Here is a 17,199-nt window from a genome sequence, read left to right as displayed (position 1 = left end):
TACAATGGAAACAAGTCCGGTATTTGGAGCAAAAAAAAAAAAAGAAAATAAAAAAGAGTTGTTTTAATAATGAAATCCAATTGGAACCAAGAACAACAAAAGGCGAAACAAGGATAGAAATTTTGAAAGCGAAAAAGGGTAACGTCGCTGATTTGCTGATGCAATGCTTGTTCTAAGAGTTCCTTACTAATCTTTTTATATTCTTAATATGTATTATAGCTACATTGTGTTCTAAATTATTGAAAATGTTTTTTTTTTGTGTTTATATTTTGTTTACCGAATCACATGAAATTTTACCTAACATTATATATGTAATGCAGTAAATTCATATGAAGGGAGAAATCAAAAGAGAGTAGTATACTTTAAATTGGATTTTGCAACAAGCAGAACGAACACAAATGGAAAGGAAGTGATAAATTATACTTAAAAGACTTTATGGGGTTTAATTTGTATAGAAGACTGAACAGAATGTTTCTAAGCAGAAATTTATAAGTGATATATATAAAAATAAAAAAAAATAAAAAAAAAAAAAAATGAAACAAAGAAAATATGAGATACAGAAAAAAGAATATGGTCCTCTTTACAAGCTTCTGCTTCACTTCCACTCACAGAACCAAAGACAGTACACGTGGTTTCCTAGAGGCACATCATTACACTACAAAACCTGTATACTGTAAACTCAGTGAAGCTCTAATTTAAATAACCTAACAGAAATTCAATGGCATGCTACTATCTATACATATTTGGTCTAATACGATCATCATAAAAATAGTTATCCGCCGGAGGTACCCCAACTGCCCTACTAGAAAAGCTTTGAGGAAATCCTTCATTGGAAGGCATCTGCGGCTGAAATTCAGGATATGATCGATACGATGGATAAGCGGCATGGGCGGGATAGGTGGGATAGGTCGGATTGGTATATCTACTGGAAGAGGATTTGATTGTATCCCAGTAGGCATCAAATTGTGGCTTCTCAGTATAAACTCTTGACAAGGTCTTCGAATATCGGCTAGGGAGATACTGATCAGAGGTAGAAATACCAGACCTAGTCTCCAAGTAAGGAGCGGTGCCTAATCGATCACCTGCAGTAACTGCAACTCCCTGATTTGGATAATAGTTTGTTGTACCTGAGCCTGAACCTAGGAAGTCGGCTTGAGTACCAGCTTCAAGCAAAAAATCCGTTGGCAGCCTAAAAAGCCCAGCACATCCAACTGGAATCTCCATCAAGTTCCCAGTGTTTGTGGCAGGTACTGAAGGTTCAACAGCTTTACCGACAGATGCACCTTCAATTAAAGGAACCTGATTCATTTTCTGTTTCAGTGATACCCTTGCTTGTTTAAGTGCCTCCAGCACACTGCCTAAACCGTGAGATGGTTCATGCGGCACCAATGCATAGAGGTCGTTTCGGCTCACTGAAGTATCTCCTTTTAGGAAACTGCTGCCCACATCAGATGAAGGAGCAGGTGAATGCAGCTCATGCTGGGAGCTAAGCGAAGGTTGATGCCTGTAACTTTCTACGCTCTCTTGATTTTGCTTCCGCTTTGTCATAGGTTCTGCAAATTCCGGAGCCACGGGTTCAGAAGCAAAGCTACTACTGGTATTCTGATTCTGTGTACCTCCCACATGCAAAGGTGGTAGAACACCGTTGGGCTTAGTTTTGGGCAGTTCATGATGGGAGCTAAATGAAGGTTGATGCCTGTAACTTTCTACGCTCTCTTGATTTTGCTTCCACTTTGTCATAGGGACAGCAAATTCCGGAGCCACGGGTTCAGAAGCAAAGCTACTACTGGTATTCTGATTCTGTGTACCTCCCACATGCGAAGGTGGTAGAACACCATTGGACTTAGTTTTGGGCAGCTCTTTAGACAAGCAAACACCTGTCACCTCTGACTTTGCATCTTGGGCATTGGAGGCAACTGTCTCAGCTGGATATGGAGCTTGTGGCTTGACGTCATCTCTTTCCTCTGTAGTATCTGAGTGGTTCCCAGGATCAAACGAATCCTAAATAATTCAGGACCAAGAGACCAGTAAGTTAGGATTTGGTGGAAGACGATTTCAATAGAAGGGCAAAACTAATAACGGAACAATTCTAAGTACAAATTTAATTGATATATAAAAAACAGAGAAAAAACCAATACAACCAGGAGAAATAGATTGCAACTGAATGCTGCATATAGCAAACCAAAATATCAGAAGGAGAATGATGCTTACAACTTGTCCATCTTGAGGCAGGGATAATATGAAAAAACTGCTGGAGGCTAATGGACAATAAAGATGTGTACATCTCATACAAGTCGGCCGAATATTACAAAAATATGAATATTTCATAGTTATCGGAACTGAAGTAGACACTAGCCCAGATTAGCGACTGAGTCACTATTACAATGGCTCAACGACTAAACTTATGTTTGTTCCTGTGCTTAAATAAAAGTATATATTTATCTCGTGGTTTAGATAATTCTTAGAGAATTTAGAAAATCGAATTACAAAAGGATAATATAAAATCATAATAATGTGGTTTTATAATTTTATCAAAACTAAAAATTTGTTAAATTTGACTTACTTCTTACACATACTAAAATGAGATGTTAGAGAAGATTGCCTTATTTTGAGTTTAAATATGTTTTAAAAATGGCTAATATAGGATAAGTCAACATAGCTTAAGGATAGCGTTTCCACCCATTTGATTATCCCACCCCACTCCTGGCATTCCAAACTGATGCTTCCATTGCCTTTATAACCCAGCTCTGGACATCCGACAAAAATTAACAAATAATGAACTGGTTTAGACATGGGTTTTCACCAGTTCCGAAGAAAATCTTTCCATTTTTAACTAGATATTTTAGAATTTTGACAGGTTCTTTACTTATTCAGCCATATAACAGTACTGAACTTTACAGGAGAATGACTTAGCAGCGAGTCCGATCCAGATCTGAAACTATCCTCTAATTCATTTCACCTTACAAATTTTTCATATTGCAAGTGTCAACTAATCACTAAATTGGAATGCAAAAAAGAAAAAAGTAAATATTTAGGCCTTTCTATGCAATTATTATTTAGAAAATGAAGCTTCAAACTCAAGAATTTCTTTAATTTTTCTCTTTTTGGATAGATAAAGCTTCAAAACTTAAGCCTATAGTAATATGAAATCAAAGCATCCCCCACCTCATGCTTAGACCACTTTGCACTGAGACAAAGTGAATGACAAGCGAATGACAAGGACAAGCGAATGACCTAACAATACCCATAGGTAATAAGCTAGTTTCAATGGCAACATTGCTAATTTTTTCTAAACTGAAAAAAGAATTCTGATCAAAAACAAATTCGTAAATTACAAGCATTTTCAGGAATAACTTAATATTGTAGCACTGGTTGTGGTTGGCAAAGGTTCTACCCACGCTTGTTCTATATTTACAAACACTTGTCTCCTAAGCATTGTGTGTTATCTTTTGTTTATAAATAAAATAAATAAATAAATAAAACTTTGGAAACCCCTTTTTCGTGTCCTTGGATTCACCAAACTTTTAGAAATTGTTTCACAAAATTTAAAAACAGAAATTTACAACACATGTTTTTCGACCAAGTTACCCATATTCTGGAACAAAAGCACTACATATGCCAAAAGGGTCCCATAGATTTTGAATTAAATTCCTATCCTACACATATAAGAACCTATGATGTTAACCAAAAAATAAAAGAAAAGTGACCATATGAGACCTACACTAACAAGCATGTGTTGGGCACAGACAAACAATGTCATTAGCAAAGCAATTTCAAACAATGGCTCTAAAGCTTTCCTTAAGCTTTTGTTATTCACAGGAGAGAGGGGTCATCTTCAATAAGAAGAAATTGAAAAACAGTAAATCCAATCCATCAGCAGATATCCACATGCATAAGCATTAATTGAAAAACATATTTAACCAATAAGATATGTAAAAAAAAAAAAATGGAACCAGTTAGCTGTAGAACAATTGAATCATGCATACAAGACATTGCAAAAGTTTCAAAAGCCAACGCAGATCAAATTCTTACAGTTTTCATGAGTAAAAAGGGAAGATGACACATAAAATCAACCAACAGTAGCAAACTTTTAGTGTATTTAGTGTAGCATACTAGTGACACACTGCCAAGTTGACGCAGAAGCAGCCAATAAGCCTTAGGTCAAATGGCACTTCCAAAAACAGGGTGGAGTGTGAGGTTATGGGTTCAAGATCCACTAGATGCATGTGTAACTTATGAATTAAATAAAAGATTTTTTTTTTTTTTTTTTTTTTGAAAAAAGAAAGGTTGAATCAGCTGCAATTTAATAGTCGAAAAGGCTCTGATGAATCATACCAGTGTACTGCTGTTATTTTCTCGGAACTTCTCTTCCCATTCTCTTTGAGCTTTTTCCATTGCTTCATATCGACCAATGAGTTGTGCTTGATCTTCTAGTGCTTTTTCCATGTCTTTGTCTCGTCCATATTCATTACAATCAATGCCATTATTTCCGACATTTCTCTGATTTTCTAAACAACCTGGCAGTGCACTATCCAGCAAAATGTTTTCCTGGATTTTAGAACCTTCTTTCAGCCCACCATCTAAGCAAATTGTAAAACCTTCTGAACAGGTTGCCACTCCATTTTCTTCACAACCAACCTTGACAGGCTCTGTTTTAAACTGCTCAACAATAGACCTAGGGACACCAAAAAAAAAATTAAGGCCCATAAGTTTCTTCTGTACACAGGTCCAAATGTTGAGAAGTAAATAGGAATCAGCAAGAATATTACAATCAATGTTTGACATGGCCTAAGAGAGTTGGAGCAGAATCGGACCAGCAGATGAAAGAAACTACTCAACCTAACAACCATCATCTCTACTGGCCCAGAAATACTTCAATCTTGAGTAATATTATTTTTGCTTTACTCATCAAAAAAAAAAAATTGCCAAAAAAGTAATCTCGTCAAAATCTCCTTTTTTATCTTCTTCTTCTTTTTTTCTTTTTTCTTTTTTTTTTTTTGGTATATGGCTTTCCTCATCACATAACACTGTCCACAGATGTCAAATAGAAACTTTATGAGATAGATGAGGTTGAAACTGATGAAATGTTTTAGATGGGAAATCAGGCTTGTGTCCAAGTTCTCTTTGCCCAGAAGTACATGCTAATAAATGCATACACTGTTTATCAAAAAGATAGCAAAACCAAAATAACTCTTACAAACTCAATAATTGTCTATCAGGTTCACTAAGTGGGGAAAAATAAAATAGGCACGTCATATTATCAATTGGAGGGAAAAGGAAAGGGAACTAACCCAGCCTCTCTGCGTCTTATCTGGCGGCATGATTTACCTATGCAATGTTTTGGGGAAGAAGAACGTGTGGAAGCTACACTCCTTCTTCTTATGGAAGAGTCCTTGTACTTCTGAAGAGAACGTGGGGAATCATTGCGGCCTTTCCAAGACAAGCTTCTACCACGTACTGGAGAAGAATCGAGATCAGAACCTGAAAATTCCTCTGATTTGTTTCTGCTGACTTTTGAATTGATAGAACTCTCCTCTTCTTTTGTAGACTTATTACCACCTTTGGATTCACGAGGGGTTTCTTGGTCTGAGCTCAAATCAAATTCTTCAGAAACATCACTTAAACCTTGGGTTTCCAGAATGGCAAGAACATCTACTGTTGCCTTCTCAGCTCTCTTTCTTTGAAGAGACACAATCTTTAGCTGTTCCTCCAATTCCGTTACCTAATTCATGTACATAACCAACATTTAAGATTACTAAAGGCTGTTGTGGGAATGGGGGTGGGGAGAGAAGAGAGAGAGAGAAAGAGAGAGGCAGTTCTTCACTAGATAGATTAAACAACTCCACGGATTGCAGAAAAATACATTAAAAAAACACACCCTTTTCGCCAGTTCATCAGCTCTTTGTCTTGCACTTCTTGAGACAGATCTTTCCGACAGCAACCTTGCCCGAAGGTAGTCAATAGTCATTGTACGTGAGTCCTCCTCCATGATGGAATTTGTCCTGATAAACAAGGACCCCCCCACCAAAAAAAAAAATCAATAACAAATCAAACAAAAATGCCAATACCTATTTACATAATAAAAAGCACATACATAATCACCTCATTACATTTTACCTTCAACTTTAAATGAGTGCACACACAGACTTGTGTGCCTATGCATCCATATACACATATCAAGCACAGCAACAGAATTTACCTAAAAAACTAAAGAAAATCATAGTTAACCTTTTTTTCATCAATTTTAAATCAAATAGAATCAAACTGAATTTCACTTTATCAAAAAACCCAACGAGGGGTTTGCAATCCTCGCAGAAATCTTTTTACGTATTTTTTTTTTTTTTAAGTAATTGGCCCCAGGGGGAAGGGAATGGGAGATTCAAACTAGTGACCTCCGCTTCATAAGGCATGGTCCCTAGCCAATTGAGCAACCCTTTGGGGTTACTGAAATCTTTTTACATACCGGAAAAAAAATAAAATAAAATAAAACATCATCCAATTCCAAATGCATGTCAGAATTTGTTTCCATGGGAAATACTTCAAGGATCTCCCATATATCTAGTGTTTAAGAATATGCTTTCCATCATGAAGCTAACTGAGAAAACATGATAAATATTTCTAAAGCTTCACCATATGATTTTTTCCAATTACCATATGCTTTCATACAAGCAGAGCCTAACCACCAGCTTGGAAGACTATATTATAGCATCAACATCTGAAAAATTCCTACCATACCAAAATTAAATAAATTCACTAACCCTCACTTCCAGAATAGAAGTTGGACACCCAAATGGTTTATGCTTGAATAGATACATTCTCCAATCCTCTATCCAATAGTTAAAAAGGCAGATACACAAAAACGATATTGAATTCGAAAGCTGGAAAAAAAAAAAAAAAAAAATGTAGACTCTCATCTAATCAAAGCCAAAATCAGTAAGCATTACTCAGTTGATTTACATCCTGAACAATAAAAAATCCATGATTCTTTTATTTTCCTACATTTCCTTATCGATCAATCAATTAGTAAGCAACAACCACATATATAGGCACTCCTAAAGATATATGATTTATAAACAGTTAAACCAAAAAATTACACAATCCGAGTTGATCTTTAAGTTCAAGATTTTCAATTATTAAAATCTCGGAAACCAAACACTTGTTCCAAGCAACAACTACAAAATATATATAAAATAAAAATAAAAAAATTTAAAAAAAAATAAAAAATAAAACAAATAACAGAAAACCATAATCCAAAACTACTTCAAAATTTAAAACCCTAACTAAAAGCACCAAGACCAAAGAAATGGAAAACACCCAGATGATCATTACCTCTGATCTTGCTTGCCCAGGTCAGGATTAGGCATTATCAAAGAGAGAAACCCCGAACCAGCAGAACCCCAACTTCAGAATTCACTTATGCAACAAAGAAAGACGCAGAATCGCTTGGAAAAACTGGTTGTCTAGCATCCGAAAGAAGAAGTTGAACAGAACCCAAATGTGTGATTCACACGAAAAACAGAGAAATGAGACAATTGGAGGAAGTTTGGTCCTACCTCAGAAGGAAAACTCCATGAACCATAACCGAGGACTTTTCCTTCGACTGTTAAGAGAGAGAGAGAGAGAGAGAGAGAGAGAGAGAGAGTTTGGTCCGCTGGGAATGAACAGGGGAAGCTTCATTTACTCGACCAGTCGGACAAGGACGGGCCAAGAGCCAATGACCCCATTCGTCCAATAGGGACTTCTTGCATTGATTTTTTTTCTTTGTTTCCATTATCGAATCAGTTTCCTTCTTAATTTTCTTTTTATTTTTCAATATTTCACTGCTTTTTCTTTGTTTCCTTTATCGAATCAGTTTCCTTCTTTTTCTTTTTTTCTTTTTTCTTTTTTCTTTTTTTTTTTTTATTTTTTATTTTTTGGTTCTTTTACTGGGATTTTGAATTTTACTTGTCGGTCAAATTATATTCAGCTCCAGTCTCTTAGCAGGAAAACCAAAAAAAAAAAAAAAAAGCCAAAAAGAATCAGAAAATTGTTTCTAGAAATACAAAACTACTTTATACGGCTATTAATAAGAACAAGAAAGATTAATAAAACCTTTTGTCATCAAAGAGACCAATGTACAGTAAATCTTCAATTACTACATTTTTTTTCTTTTCTTTTTTTTTATTATTGAAGTGAAGTAAATCTTCACTTAAATAACTCTGTGACACTACTAACAAGCATAGGTTTATTATTACTCATGACTATTTATTTTCCAAGCATAGAAGTTATTAGCATCATCATATTTCATTTGAGAAATATGCACTCCTTTTGTCTTTTTCTTTTCTTTTTTCTTTTTTTCTTTTTTTTCTTTTTTGAAATGACGCAAGAATAGAAATTTGAGAAAATTTCTAAATTGGTTCAAACCTTGAAACAAATAAATTCCAGTGATTTAAATATGAACTTATAAATTCCTGTGATATCTCTGCATAACAAAATAATTTCTCAATAAAAATTCAGGTAATTTTTTTTTAACAGAATTCTCATCAAATTATAGATTTACCTCCAAATAAAAAATTCCAAAAAACCGAAAGAAAAAGAAAAAAGATTGGAGGCGAGGTGAGGGTGGCCGAACTACTCTCATAATCGACCATACAAGGTAGCAGGCCGAATCACTCTGAAGGGCTTTGGGATTGGTTCGGCCAACCATAGAGCTAACAACTAGAGTCTAGAGCTAACCGAATCCTAGGGCCTTTAAGGGTGATTCAGCCAACCTCTCTTGCCGATTATAGGCATGGTTTTTAGGTTCTCAATGGTAATTTGTCAACGTCTATTGGCTATAGGGTGGTTCAGCCACTCTCTAATAGTGGGTTCTAGAGGTGGCCAACCACACTCACTCAATTCCATTTTTTTTTTCTTTAAATTTTTTATTCGATGATAAATTTTTAATTTTTTAATAACTCTGTTAGAAAAATAGGAAGAATTTGTACGGAGGGGAGGGATAATTTATTACAGAAGCATATCACATTGAATGTTCATTTGAAACTACATAGATTTACTTGTTACAAAGTCAAACCACGTGTACCAATTTAACAACTAATTTTTCATCTAAACATTTTAAGGGATGAAGGGATCTTCTTCTTATTTTTCTTAGCACTTTCGACGGATCTTCCATCCTAATACTGCCTTTTTTCCCCAAGCATGTTTAGATGCAGAATTCTGAGAAAGATCCAAACTGTTTCCGGCTTGCCCTGAGTTGACTTGCCCTTCTATATTAAGGAAAAGGTCATTTTAAGTAGATATTTTAAGGCAATATTGGTCTTCCTAAGGGATAGAGATGCCTACAAATTTAAAAAATTTGTAGATTTTAAAATTTTATAAATTCATGTCATTCATTGCATAGAACGGCTTAGAAAATGCTGTATATTAAAAGTGTAGCATTTTATCAATGATAATTGAATATATTTCATCATGTTCTTACATTTTATGTTGTAAAAAAGCTTTGACCCAAAAGCTATCTTTTTATTTTTCTTTTTTTAAAACAAAAAACATTTCTTTAAAAGTGGAAAAAAAAAAAAAAAAAAAAAAGACTTTTTAGAAGAAATAATGTTTTCTTACTGTCTTGCTAACATGTCACATTTTTAATAAGTAGATTCTATCGTGATAGGACAGTAAAAGTGCATAGTTTACTTTCCTGCCATAAAAGAAATTAAATAGGTAGCATATAACTGCATATTGGGTGGAAAAAAAAATATAGAACTACTTATACTTTATCTTCATTAAAATAATCATATAACTTCATTAAATTCAACCCTCTTCTATTTTTCAAATGGGAGGTACAAATATAGTTCTTAGAATTTGAAAGTTCAAGCTAATATATAGACATTGTGGGCTATGTATTAATATCCCATGCATCGTTTGATAAAATTAAATTAAATTAAAAAATTAAAATTAAAAAAAAAATTAAAAAAAAAAAAAAAAAAAAAAGTGAGTACGATTTTAGATAGGGTAAAAGACTAGAAAGAATACATACGAACAAGCTACTAATTGACGAGAATCCATAGAATAGACTCTTATTTAGTTAGCACTAAATTTAATTAAGTTTAACGAGCTTACATAATTAGATTATAACATATTACCAGTTATGGTGAAAAAAAAAAAAAAAAAAAAAAAAACAAGTATTATTCACGCACACTTTAACTTAGATCTGGTCCAGATTTCAGCTTTTCTGCAAAGTAAACGCTCCACGCACAGTCAATTTGAGAGAATATAGACGGGCAAGACTGGCATTTCTTCTTTAGTGTTCTGTTTTAAGCTTCACGAGAATGTTATATTATTCTTTAGGTTATTGTATTTCCTATTAGGATTTATTCCCTAATTTATATAGTCTAGAATTTATTGCTTAGTACTCAGTTTGTCCAGAAGGGTTTGCTGCTCCGGCCAATTACAGCATGCGCTTACATGAGCATCCAAAGACCTGGTTTAGTGGGTTTCAACTCAGTTCCAGAGCTTCCAAAGTCGATTCACTACCGATTCAGTTGTTTTCTATCCAATCAATGTGTTTCAAACCGGACTTGAATCGGCTTGAAACACACTAAACCCGACAGAACACAACTGAACTGGTAGTGAACCGGCCATGGAAGCTCTGGAGCTGTTTTCGTCTGGTTCACCCCGGCTCACTCCTTTGCTCGGAAGAATACATCCTTCTATGAAGTCTAGACCCCATATTGTTTGCTATAAGGCACAATTTTGCGGTAGCTCCAGTTGTCCTCAGTGATTTGAACGGTCATATTTTTTCAGCATTTACCTTCTTTCTCTGGAGGTTAATACAGGAGAAGCTCAGGCTGCTCCCTTTAGCAGTAAAATATGTGGTTTCTTGTGGCTACCGTACCATTCTCTCATTCTTGAACCTCTCTCATTCTATCTTTAATCATTAATAAAGCTGGACTCTTTTTTTATTGATCATTTGCTCCCATCATAGAAGAAGACGTCTACGAGTATCTCCATCTTCTGCGAAATTGGACTGCCATCAAAATTTTCTAAAGTGCTAATCATTGAGCACGCTAAGTTGCAAAATAAGCTGCTTCTAATCTCATTTTTGAAAGCACTCACAATTTCTCCACTTTCTATTATGCTCCGTTTGTTTCAACATAAAATGATTTTCGTCGTAAAATACTTTCGGCGAAAACATTTTCCATAAAAAAATAATTTTTTCGAAAATATTTTCTGAGGTTTGGCTTGTACGAAAAAATTACGAAAGACGAAAAATAGAATCCAGCAACTGCTGTCAGAATCCGGTAACAGCCGGAGCCAGTTTGGCTGGGCTCTGCCAGATCCAGTCAAATCAATGGCCATATCCGGCCATTTTGGCCAAATCAATGGCCGGATCCTGTCGGATTCCGGCCATTTTGACCAAAAATCCGACCGGCATGCACTCGTCGGATTCCGGCAATCGGATATCAAAATTTGAAACTTTTGTCAGTAGATTCGAACTACCAACAAACTCTGATGTCCAGCGGTGGTAGATTCCAACAAACATGCGTTCAAAGACGAAGAGTTTAAATTCGGAAAACGATTTACGGTTTTTATTTTTCAAAAATTAAAGAGGTTTTTACGGTCAAACTGAAAATAATTTTTGTTGACCATTATTTTCACCCTTACCAAACATTGTAAAATATCGAAATCATTTTATGCCAAATCAAACAGAGCATTAAAATCAGAATTAACGGTGAAGAAATCCCCATGTAGTCTCCTTTCCTTATTGCTTAGAAGAGAAAGAGAGGGAGAGAGAGAGAGAGAGAACGTGTGTGAGCTTTCATTTAAAGCAACCAAATTTTGTTGCTACCAAATAGACAATGAATTGCATGCCATAATAATTATGCTCTATTTAAAAATCATGAGCAATTGATCTAAATAAGCAATAAGCATCATTCTACGTAGACAACAAGTCATAAAAATTCCTTTAAAAAAAAAAAAAAAAAAAAGATAAAAGTATTTCATGGGGAAGTAAGTGGACAATATGAGTCAAAATATCAATAAAAATATACCATATTGAACATTTAGTTATTTTTTCATAATTGAACAAAAAAAAAAATGGTTAGCCAAGTGGCTTTATCTTATAGGCTACGCTAATTGTCAGCAATAAGTTTTGAACCCATGATTGTTTGATTATATTAGGTTAGGCCGGGCCAACTCAAATGGGTGTTATATATACATATGAAAATAGTGATTAACTAGTTTATTAGCATAAAGTGGAGCTCACTTGCATCAATACTATATTTCAAATTGCAAAGTGTGATTAATTAGATCGAGGGCCAAGTCCGATCCAAGAGCTTAAGGCCCATTTCTATTACCATTAACTACTATTTGGGGATTACTTCACTTCTACCTCTTATATTTCTACTTTTTCTTTTTAATATATTTGCTTTGCCCACAAAAAAAAGAAATGCATTAAGCTTCAACTTAAGAGCCAGAATATGATAGGCGTGTGTAAACGTTTGCATACACGTGAGAGAGATGCACAAAGAATAAGGTTAATGTTGATTTTAGTTTTTAGCATTTTGCAATAGATTTAATATTGATACGAAATCGTTATAATTGAGATGGTTTTATGCACATACTTTATCACCAAAATTAGGTCTATGTTTATTAAAAATTTTGGTTTCTATCTTTTATTTTTTTTGTTATTAAAAAAAAAATTAGGGATAACTTCACAAAAGGGTACCCAACTATACCGCTTTTTCACTTAAGGGTACCAATGTAGCAAAACATTCAATCGAGTGTATGAAGTTATCAAAACCGTTCAATGTAGGGTATTCTGTCACCCTCCGTTCTAAATCGATGACGGAGGCCAAAACACGTGCGTTTCACGTGATATTTTAGCCTTGAACTACCACTTTTGCCCCTCATCTAAACGTTCGGATTTTTTAAACTTAAGAATAATCGGCCGAAAAAATTTCACAACTCGAAGCAACGAACACAACTCACCCACTTCCTTCTTGCGACTCAGAACCCTAATCTGGTGCATTTCGTTCTAAATCGATTCGGCTTTCGGCTGTATACAGAAGTGAAATACACAAAGGGTTGAGAAAGGTAACCCTAAACCCTAACTTATATTTTAGTTTATTTATGTAACCGTAATCTGTCAAAGTTTACTATTTTGTTAATGGGTTAGTGGAATCCGGTTCAGTTATGTGATTTTTGTATGTTAATAACATCATATTTGTAGTTGAGGGGGTTTTCACATCTGGTTGAATTTGTTTGGGTACCATGTTTAGCGCTACTGTCAACATCTGGTTGTGTTTTTATGTTAGTGAAAAAGGTATATTTTTTACGTTTTGTGGTCTCTCATGTTGTGAGTATCTTGTTTGGGGTGTGTTGTGATTGGTGCTGGGTCGGTAAGACTGTGCAATGTGCTGCTCTGAATTTTGTATACTCTTGTGGTCCCGTGGGTCTTTTTGATGACTGTGCAATGTGCTGGTTTGTTTTTGTCTGTGATGAAGTGGTCTCAATGACTTTATCTAGTGACTGCAATATTGTAGTGTCTTATTCGTTTCTTTTTGTCTGCTCATTGAATTTTCAAACTTGTTCATTTTTAGTTTTTTTTTTGTCAATTTGTAGGACACATAATGTTTAATGAATGTCTTATGTTTGAGGTGCACCACGGAGGTCGGTTTAATAGGGAAAATGGGGTAGCCTATGTTGGTGGGGATGTAACAAATTACCCTGACCTGTATGACAAAGATGAGCTGTCTTTTTTTGAGGTGGAGACTGTAGTTAAGTGCTATGGGTATAGTCCCGGTGATCTAATTTATTACAGAATACCTAACAAGAGTCTAGATGAAGGGCTACGGCTTCTGTCTTCTGACCATGATGTCATTGAAATGGTGGGGCACCACAATGGTCATGGAGTAGCAGAGTTATATGTGGTTGGGTTTATTTTGTATGATGTACCTGTAGATTTACCTGGAGGAGAGGAAAATGTTGATGAGGAATATGAAGAAGAATATGAGAGAAATACTGTATATAGGAGAGATCCATTTTGGAATGAGGTTCTAAGTGATGACACACGGCCTTAGAAGTAAATGTTGATACGGGGTATGGAGAGGCAGGAGCTTCTGTCGAAGGAGAAGATGTAGGAGTAGATCAAGAGTTTGTAGGAGAACCATCACACGTAGTAGAAGAAGATTTGGAAGCAGAAGTAGCAGTAGCTTTAGCTGCAGCTGAAGATGAGTTTGCACAAGGTGTGGGTAAGGGTAAGGGTGTGGTTGAGGGTGAGAATGAGCCTGTTTCCGATGTGTCTCGGAGTGGTATACTGATCACTCCCGATAATACTAGTGGAGATGATGAGCCGGATTCTTCAAAAAGGCCGTGTGTCACCAAGAGGGTGCCATTTTCAAAATCTGATTTTGAGAAGCCGACTCTGCAGAAAGGTAATACTTTTGATAGTATGTATGATTTCAGAAAAGCTATTAAACAGGCCAATATATTGAAGGGGAAGGACTTAGTTTACCAAAAGAATTCTAAATCAAAAGTAATTGCAGTGTGTAGAGAGAAGAATTGTAAATATAGGGTTTATGGAAGACAGTTGAAGGGTGAAGCCACATTCATGTTGATTTCACTTAGGCCCAAACATACATGTGCTCGGAAATACAAGAATCATTTGATTACTTCCAAGTGGATTGCTGAGTGGTGCTTGGACAGTTTTAGAGATCAACCGAACATGCCTGTAGAAGTCCTGAAGAAGAAGGTGAAGAAGAAATGGAATGTTGAAATCCATCCTAGTACCCTATATAGGGCTAGGAAGAGGGCACAAGAGGTGATTTATAGGAAGTTGGGTGAGCAGTACCATCGTCTATGGGACTATTGCGCGACAATCAGAAGCACAAATGTGGGGAGTTGTGTTATTTTGATGGTTGAGAGACCTATGCTCGAAATGCCATGTAGATTCCAAAGGATGTACATATCCTTGGCAGCAATGAAAAATGGCTTCAAGGATGGGTGTAGGCCTGTGATAGGCCTTGATGCGTGTTTCTTGAAGGGGGTTTACAAGGGGCAGTTAATGGCAGCTATTGGAAGGGATGCCAATAATAACATGTATCCAATATCCATGGCAGTTGTAGAGGCAGAGACCAAGGGTAGCTGGTCATGGTTTCTTGAGGCACTATTGGCTGATCTTCGCCCCAGTGGTGTACGTAGATGGACTTTTATTTCAGATAGACAACAGGTATCTTTCCACTTATGCTTTTTATGCTGGACATTTCATTCCAGATTATGTGGTATTTTTCTATGTGTTTGACTTGCTTTTCATGTGTGTAGGGTCTTGTACCAAGTCTTATGGAGGTGTGCCCTAACGCTGAGCATCGGATATGTGTGCGGCACTTGTACGCCAATTTTTGGAACGACGGTCACCGGGGGGTGTTACTAAAGGACTTGCTGTGGAGAGCTGCTGCATCTTACACACAGAATGAGTTCTATGCTGTAATGGAAGAGCTTAAGGGCCTTAATCTGCCAGCCTATGAGTACCTTTCGAAGGTTGACCCTGCAACTTGGTGTAGGGGATGGTTCAACACATATGCAAAGTGTGACCTCTTACACAACAATTTGGCCGAGTGCTTCAATTCTTGGATCACCAAGTTCAGAGATAAGACCATACTGGTAATGTTGGAAGGCATTAGGACAAGTTTGATGAAAAGGTACCAGCGGAAAAAAGAAATTATAGCTGCGATGGAAGGCAATGTTGGGCCAAAAATTAAGGAGAAGTTGGAGATAGAAGAAGATGAGGCTGGACATTGTACACCAACATTTGCTGGTGATGGTTTATTTGAGGTCGAGTGCAGGGGTAGAAGGTATGCTGTGAATTTACCTGCCAAGACATGTGGGTGCAGAAAGTGGGATGTTTCTGGTATCCCATGTGCTCATGCCATCTCATCAATATGGCATGGTGGAGGCAACCCTGAGGATTATCTGAGCCCATACTTTGGCAAGGAGATGTACCTAAAGGCATACACACCCATCATCTACCCTGTACCTAGTAAGGAGCAGTGGGTTAGGACAAATCAACCCATCATTGAACCACCTAAGGCAAGGGCATCTTCGGGAAGACCTAAAAAACTGAGGAACAGAGGGGCTGATGAGACCTTAAATCCCTACACAGTTAGAAAGGGTGCTACGAAGAACCAATGTAGGATGTGCAAAAAATATGGTCACAATACTAGAACATGCACTGCGAGGATGCGACATGATGAAAGACAAGAACGTAGGCGGAATTTCTATAGAAAACATGCAGCAGATCTTGACTGCAATCTTGACAGGGTAAGTGTTTCCTGTGTTATATTTATGATTGCAAACTTGTATGTTATTCAATGTTGTTTACTAACTAGTTTATTTGATTTTGTTTGTAGTTGGATGGTTCTTCCAGTGCCCTATCTGTGGCCCAATCTACTGCATCAATGCCAAGTGCCCCATCCAGTGCCACATCCAGCGCCCCATGTGTTGGTAATCCTACTCACCCAATAGGAAGTAGGGGCAAAAGAGGAGAAGAGAAGATGGTTCAAGCAGTGCGTCTGGACAAGGTCAGGGAAGGGGTGCAAGCAGTGCATCTACACAAAGTCAAGGTCAAAGGAGCACAAGAGGAAAGGGGTGCAAGCAGTGAAGGGGAAGGACAAGGTCAGGGTGAAGGCATTGCAACTGCACAAGGTAGAGGACAAAATACGACAAGAGGAAGGGGTGAAAGCAGTACAACTACTGCACAAGGTCGAGGTCAAAGGAGCACAAGAGGAAGGGGTGCAAGCAGTCAGGGTGAAGGCATTGCTACTGCACAAGGTAGGGGGCAAAAGAGCAATCTCGGGTTGGCCACCAGGACAAGAATATCTGGCAGGTTGAGAACTTCTGTTTTACAAACAGGAATGCACAAGAGCAAAGGAAAACTCCTTGTCGATCTCACTGGAAACCCTGCTGGACCACCGAAAGTTCCAGGGGGTGGACCAGCATGCTCATGGGGTCCTCCCAGAAGTGCAACTGGTATCACTTTTAGAGTTGCTCCCCCTGATTTCGACATGCACAATTTGGTTGCTGCATCCACTGTCATTCCTCAACCAGAAATACAAGGAGTTGCAAAGAAGAATGACAAAGGGAAGAAAAAGATGTGGAGAGTCTGAACATGGTTTATTATTATGTTGACATATGTTAAAATGTGATGATAGTTATGTTATGTTATGTTAT

General features: G+C 36.7%; 2 protein-coding genes across 6 annotated transcripts; one reads left to right on the top strand and one right to left on the bottom strand.

Annotated features, from left to right (window-relative positions):
* Positions 1 to 534: 534 nt before the first annotated feature.
* Positions 535 to 7,762, bottom strand: LOC133879758 (uncharacterized). Of its 5 annotated transcripts, none has more exons than XM_062318532.1 (6): positions 7,330 to 7,762; positions 6,103 to 6,207; positions 5,879 to 6,002; positions 5,292 to 5,722; positions 4,336 to 4,675; positions 535 to 2,001 (listed from the first exon to the last, which is right to left on the bottom strand). In XM_062318532.1, exons 2-6 carry the CDS (start codon positions 6,105 to 6,107, stop codon positions 730 to 732), a joined length of 2,172 nt encoding a protein of 723 aa, XP_062174516.1. In that variant the 5' UTR covers positions 6,108 to 6,207; positions 7,330 to 7,762; the 3' UTR covers positions 535 to 729. The 5 variants fall into 5 exon arrangements, with proteins under 5 accessions (XP_062174516.1, XP_062174515.1, XP_062174518.1 ...); XM_062318531.1 differs by having other exon boundaries at positions 6,103 to 6,199; XM_062318534.1 differs by having other exon boundaries at positions 6,118 to 6,207; positions 7,330 to 7,761.
* Positions 7,763 to 13,604: 5,842 nt separating this feature from the next.
* Positions 13,605 to 16,477, top strand: LOC133879054 (uncharacterized). The gene is made up of 4 exons (XM_062317605.1): positions 13,605 to 14,034; positions 14,088 to 15,202; positions 15,295 to 16,290; positions 16,397 to 16,477. Exons 1-4 carry the CDS (start codon positions 13,605 to 13,607, stop codon positions 16,475 to 16,477), a joined length of 2,622 nt encoding a protein of 873 aa, XP_062173589.1.
* The last annotated feature ends 722 nt before the right edge of the window (positions 16,478 to 17,199 follow it).

Source organism: Alnus glutinosa, chromosome 10 (assembly GCF_958979055.1).
Source record: "Alnus glutinosa chromosome 10, dhAlnGlut1.1, whole genome shotgun sequence".
NCBI classification, from domain to species: domain Eukaryota; kingdom Viridiplantae; phylum Streptophyta; class Magnoliopsida; order Fagales; family Betulaceae; genus Alnus; species Alnus glutinosa.
This window is presented reverse-complemented; position numbering and strand designations above follow the sequence as displayed.